The 6016-nt window shown below is 35.3% G+C and overlaps 2 protein-coding genes across 2 annotated transcripts; one reads left to right on the top strand and one right to left on the bottom strand.

Moving 5' to 3' along the window:
• The first annotated feature begins 1793 nt into the window (after positions 1 to 1793).
• Positions 1794 to 3771, top strand: LOC110416778 (Acyl-CoA N-acyltransferases (NAT) superfamily protein). Its single transcript, XM_021428856.2, has 2 exons — positions 1794 to 2183; positions 3599 to 3771. Exons 1-2 carry the CDS (start codon positions 1920 to 1922, stop codon positions 3668 to 3670), a joined length of 336 nt encoding a protein of 111 aa, XP_021284531.1. The 5' UTR covers positions 1794 to 1919; the 3' UTR covers positions 3671 to 3771.
• A 123-nt stretch (positions 3772 to 3894) lies between these two features.
• On the bottom strand, positions 3895 to 5923 carry FBP7 (F-box protein 7). Its single transcript, XM_021428468.2, has 6 exons — positions 5633 to 5923; positions 5479 to 5532; positions 5291 to 5392; positions 5062 to 5120; positions 4542 to 4752; positions 3895 to 4292 (listed from the first exon to the last, which is right to left on the bottom strand). Exons 2-6 carry the CDS (start codon positions 5512 to 5514, stop codon positions 4233 to 4235), a joined length of 468 nt encoding a protein of 155 aa, XP_021284143.2. The 5' UTR covers positions 5515 to 5532; positions 5633 to 5923; the 3' UTR covers positions 3895 to 4232.
• Between the last annotated feature and the right edge of the window lie 93 nt (positions 5924 to 6016).

The following is a 6016-nucleotide window of genomic DNA, read 5'->3' as shown; positions in this document are numbered from 1 at the left end:
GTTCCTAAAATTCTTTGATGTTATAGAGTAATTTGTCTTTAGACTAGTAAAAAATTATAATATCGTCTCCACAAAGGTTAGATACAAATTTTAATTGATACTTTATATTATTTTTGTTGAGTTATAAAAGTTAAAGTTACATGACATTCACTTTCCAATATGTAAAGGACCAATAATAATTTTTAATAACTATATTAAATAAATGTTCCACCGGCAGTGTATAAGATAATCTTGCTTAAATAGATATATGTTTTTGTTTTTACTCAACTACACATAAAGTTAATTTGTTCTCTTAAAGCAATTTAGTTAACTATTTTACTTAGATAAACAACAATCTGAAAAGAATTGCTTGCTTCGCTAGCTGTAAAGTCAAAACTTTTCAAAAACATACGTTATAAACTAATCTTGTTTCAAAATTTCATCAGAGTTATTACAGTATACTTTTATGGGTGATTTTCTTAACAATTTAAATTATTTGAAATATCAATTGCATCAACCTTGCTACTCTAATATTAAGGTTCTTAACTTAAACTTCTGTACAATTAATCATGAAATTTAAACTTGTTAACATAATACAATACAAATATGAAATTGCATATTATTTAGCATGAAGAAAAGTTGGATAAAATTTTTTTAATATATTGTATATGGTTATTTAGCATTAAAAAAAAGCCCTTAATATTATATAAGACTTTCACTCCTTAAACTGAAAATCCTGATTTTGTCCTTGCAATTGGGTATTGTATTGGTATGTACTGTATTTTTTGCTTTGGCTTGGAAGATGTCTGTCCATTTTGTTTGAATAACCTACAGTTGACTGTGAGCTATTTTGGTTGAATAGATTGATTGGATTTTATTCTAGTCAATTTTACATTGATTTAATTAGAATGCTGCCAAACTACTTATTTTTTTCTTATTCTAGTCAATAGACATTGATCTAATTTGAATGCTACCAAACTGCTTATTGTTTTCCTGTTTAACTCTTTATTAATTGTTTTTAGGGCTAATGCACAACAGCCTAAGCTTTTTGTCGGTATGATTCTTATCCTCATTTTTGCGGAAGCACTTGCTCTCTATGGACTCATTGTGGGGATCATCCTTTCATCCCGAGCTGGTCAATCTCGTGCAGAATAAAGAATGCCAAACTTTAAAGCTGTTATTTTTTTAATGTTATTTTATAGGGTTTAAAGCTGGACATGTATAATCAGAAATTGACTGAGAATACGCCGAGGTTTTCCCCCATTTTAGTTCTGTTCGGTTTGATGAACTCTCTGTATATGTTGGGTCTCTGATCAAGATTATGGAACTGTACTGTTTTGCAAAGGGCATAATGCTCTGTGGCGCTGGACTGGATTACCTGAATGTATTATGAGGCAGATTGCACTTTCTCAGATAGATATAACTGTTGAATTTTCAAAAATTCTGGATGGATGTTCTTGCTTCGTTTACTTGCTCCTTGATCCTGATTCCTTGGAACAATTGCTCAATGAACAGGTCTTCTTCCCAGTTGATGGTACCGGTTCCAACATCAAAATGCTCACCGTTGGAATTTTAATTATTGTTTTATTAACAAGATAAAAGGAAGTGTATATTACTACTTGAATTTTAAGGAATCAATCACCATAACTGTTCTTTTATTTATCTGGCCTGAATCTAGGCTTCTAAATTGTTAGGAATTGAAACTGCCATTACCCGTCTTTAAGTGCTTAGATTGGTTTTTGGGCTTCCTTTTGGACGATATGGTAAGCAAAGGCCTCAACTTCCAACTTTGACTTACCTATATAACGGATTGTCTGGTACCTACGCGCCTTGCAGGACCAAACCGGTTAGATCTTTTACAGGGTCCATCCTTGATCCTTCTGACGAGAGGATTGCATAAAAGATCATTAGACTAAACAAGAAGTAATCAAAGTAGAGAGATGGCAACGAGGGGTGCAACAGAAAACTCTCTTGAGGCACCGAAGATCGTGTGGAACGAGACTGAAAGGAGGTTCGAGACAGAAGACAAGAAGGCCTACATAGAGTACGTGTTAAGACAAGAAGGCAAAGTGATGGACATCATCCACACTTTTGTCCCATCTTCGAAGCGGGGCATGGGCTTGGCTTCTCATCTCTGCGTTGCTGCCTTCAATCATGCCAAGTCCCACTCTTTATCCATTATCCCCTCTTGCTCTTATGTCTCCGTTAGTCCTCTTTCTCTCTCCTCGCTCTTTCATTTATAACGTGGGTTTATTTTTGGGTATTTCTAATTCTTAACTTCTTTTGTTTTTTTTTTGTAGAATTTGGTTTCTGGGTTTCTATATTTCTTGTTTGGTTGTCAAAATCTGATGAAACACTGTTTAAGGCTTGTAAAATATTTTAGGAACCCAAAGCTTTTGCTGGCTGTGAGAATGCAAGCCAACGAGAACTAGGCTTAGTAGTACATGATAACCCTCTAAACTGCTAAAGGAATAGTGGTTTTAGAAAGAAAATTTTCAATTTTTAAGATGAGGAATCTGGTTTCCTCATCTTATTTCATACCATTGAGTGATACAAAACATTCACCTTTTCCCCAATCATGTCACACCTAAATGCGTTCTTCCACTTATTGAACAAATTCGACCCTAGGCTTTAACCACCATTATCTAGTTACCCCTTCTTTGCAAACCCATTCCTTTTCTGCATCGCTTTCACTGATCAGCTTTTTCAATAGCATTAATGTGCCTATGCTTGTCTTGACATCAAAAGTAACTTGGAAGTCGAAATTTAGGTGAGCAAGTTGTCTGTAGCAAAATCTCTCTGGGGTTGAAAGATCATGACCCTCTTTCATACTTCATAGCAATATGATGTATACAAATGGTCTAGCGTTTCTTAGACCAAGCGGCTAATTTGTTTATATGCATGAATTGTGATGATAGTATCCTAGGTTTGACTACAGAATCATGGTAGGTTTACTTAAAAAAGTGGTATGTTTCATGACTGTGAGCGCCTGACTTTAACTATGAGTGAAAGCTCTGCTATGTCAAAAGGCAGATCGTAATGTCCTACATTTTCTCTCCTTCAGGACTGGTTAGCTTATATTATGATATATGCATTGTCTTAGAGTAAAATGTTGGTATGCATTTAGTAATAAGAGCTCCCTAGTGTCTACGAAAAAGATGGTATTTCTTGCTTCTGTAAACATTTTTTGTGCTTGTTAGGCTACCTGATGCAGTTCCATTCAGCAATAATTGGTTTTGAAGATTTGAAACTAGTCTTCTTCAAGAGTTTCAACATGCAGATAGTAATTATAGGTGATTATTTACTTGTAAGTTGTTATGAGGTCATCTATCTGCTGTAAATAGCATTTATTTGTATGAATGCATATGCACATACCCCTTCTTCATAAGGAAATGTGAGAAAAATCAGTGTGAAGTTGGAAATTTTCAATTCCTGGGGTAAACAGGCCATTGGATATGCTTGACATCTTGATCAGATTCTTTAGCACTGCAATAATTTGTGATCGTTATACTGAGCAAAATATATTCCTTTGAATTGTTTCAGTCTCATACTTTGTGGTGCTTGGCAATGCCATGCTTTACTATACCGGAGATCATTAGTTCATTTTGCTCTTTTTCAGGACACTTTTCTTCCACGAAACCCGTCTTGGAATACTCTACTGTACTCAGAGGACCTCAAATCCAATATCTAAATAGCTTCAGTAGTTGTTGTGGCTACTAATTGTTGCAGATACTCTACTTTCAGCTGAATAATAATTTGCTGTACTTCTGGCAGATAATATCTTTATAACAATCTGTATCTTTGAAATAGCTTTTGCATATGATAATGATATCCCCCCCTTATTCAAAACATTTAGCTGGTTTTCGACATTTAACGAGGGATGAAGACTGCAACGTACTATATCTGACTCTTACCTTATAGCTAATAACTTCCCTTTCAATAACAAATATAACTTGGTGTATATATTACAAATGGCAGCACTCCACTATAACATGACAGTCTAATTTGCGACAATTACAAATCACATTAGAATAAATTACATTGCATAACATGGATAAATGCCAGAGACAAACAAGAGGGGGCACCCAGATCCCTGCATAATGAATCTATGATCCATGGCATGAACTGAAAACAAATTATAATCCCATGAACACAGATGTATTCATGAAATAAAGGAATACAATCAATGCCAACTACTTGCTTGTAGGATATATGGTATATTTACAGAATTAAATACTCGGTTGCTGGGAGTCTCAGCCAGGCACATAATAATCCATCTTGTCCACCGGCAGATTTAAAACAGATGTTTCCACCTGAACAATGGAAGACAATGATAAAATTATTCATGGCGATAAACACAAATATAGTAGCAATGACAGCTTCTAGCCAATAGATACACAGTCTCTCTTCTCAAATCTTGGTACACACTAGCCATCAATGAACTTAAATGGGAAGTAGAGGGTCTTGCCACAATGAGATAAAACATTTTGCAAATTCTGAATTTTGCAGCAATAATCTATTAATTCATTAAGCAAAAGATCAAAGGGTAATCACATCGTTACCTGTTCGAATGGGACAAAGACAAATGGTGTTAGACCCCTTCTGTGGGACACTGCAGGCACATCTGGGTTGTGAGTTTCATCATCCTGCCACCCTTCGACAACTCCAAGGATGTCCTCTTCAGGACCACTGGCTTCCTTTTCATTCACGCCACTTGTAACAAGTGAAAGTAAATCCATTCGATTGTTAGCCCCTGCTATCGTTCCTCGTAATCTGTATAAGTATGTAGGTAAGAGAAGTGGACAACACTACTAATGGAGGGGATTTAGACAGAGGGAGGGATATTAGGCATCCTATCACTAAATTAGACTGACTAATAAACATAAATGCAAACAAAATGCAGTACGTGCCATCAGACCCCCTATCTAAAAGCAGATAGTCAAATACATTGAACAAGTTTGCATTTATACCAAGGACAATGGTTTTAACTCCACAGCAAAAATTAACTACGAAGTCTCACCCTGAGCTCATAATTGAATGGACTAAAATATAAACAGTAAAATTCTATGCTTCTTATATTACCTTAAACGAATTCTCAGCACAGTAGGACGCATGCCAGGGTACAAGACAGCAGCTTCAACCTACAGAACAGAATGATCATAAAAAACTTTGCATACCGAGCTCCTGATACTAGGATGAAAGCAGGCAATGAATTGAACAGTTAATTTAATACACATTCAATGGAACAGAAAGTGCATTGACACTGTCAAATATAAAATCCCAAACATTATTGTGATGAAGAGAGCCAGACCTTGTCATCTGACAAAGTGTAATGGCCACCAAACACACAGTCTGTTTTAGATGCACGGAAATTCATGCATTTTGCTGCATCCTTTATTTTTTGAGAAGAGTTCTAATCACAAAGAATAGAGATATCAATTAGATTCAGAAACATAGTATCATGTCCACAAGTGAACTATGTCATCTGTAAAATACAACCTTGTATAGAAATCTGCCAGAAGGAAAAAATCTCATATATCGGAAGTAGCAGACCTGCAGGAATATTGATGACAAGACAGAAAGAAAATCAGAATGAGTTCCGAATAGAGAGGAGAAAAGTAAAACATTCTGGGATGAAGTCACAGAAGCATACTATGTGAACTGGATTTGTAACCTTCCACTCGGCAACTCCAGCACGAATATAAGTATTCCTACTCACATAAAGACCTGCAATGTGAAAAGTGATACTAGTCTCATAAAACAATCTTTAGGAACCCAAAGGTTCAAAAAGGAAAAAAACAAACCACTGGTAAGCACAGAAGAAAACCATGCTTGGTCCAAGCCAATCAGTATGTACCACGAACATAACATAAACACTGCAAATGGCAGTTTTTTTCCATGTACATCAGATTCATCATATTTCAGGTTAAAAAATTATGCTGTTTATAACAGTAACTATAGCAGTTAGCTGACATTTACAATGTCAGACATATCCATTATAACAGTGTATATATATATATATATATATATATATATA

The sequence above is a fragment of the Theobroma umbraticum genome, unplaced genomic scaffold, assembly GCF_002168275.2.
Source record: "Theobroma umbraticum cultivar Fairchild unplaced genomic scaffold, ASM216827v3 scaffold_51.0, whole genome shotgun sequence".
Lineage (NCBI taxonomy): Eukaryota > Viridiplantae > Streptophyta > Magnoliopsida > Malvales > Malvaceae > Theobroma > Theobroma umbraticum.
The sequence above is the reverse complement of the archived record's forward strand: the minus strand, read 5'-3'. Positions and strand labels throughout refer to the sequence as shown.

Bases quoted from the DNA above. Each gene is read 5' to 3' on its own strand.
- LOC110416778 (XM_021428856.2), top strand. From the start codon at position 1,920: ATGGCAACGAGGGGTGCAACAGAAAACTCTCTTGAGGCACCGAAGATC. The intron at 2,184-3,598 runs GTTAGTCCTCTT...GCTCTTTTTCAG, and splicing joins CCTCTTGCTCTTATGTCTCC to GACACTTTTCTTCCACGAAA.
- FBP7 (XM_021428468.2), bottom strand. From the start codon at position 5,514: ATGAGATTTTTTCCTTCTGGCAGATTTCTATACAAG. The intron at 5,121-5,290 runs GTCTGGCTCTCT...TCTGTTCTGTAG, and splicing joins ACACTTTGTCAGATGACAAG to GTTGAAGCTGCTGTCTTGTA. The intron at 4,753-5,061 runs GTAATATAAGAA...ATACTTATACAG, and splicing joins GTGCTGAGAATTCGTTTAAG to ATTACGAGGAACGATAGCAG.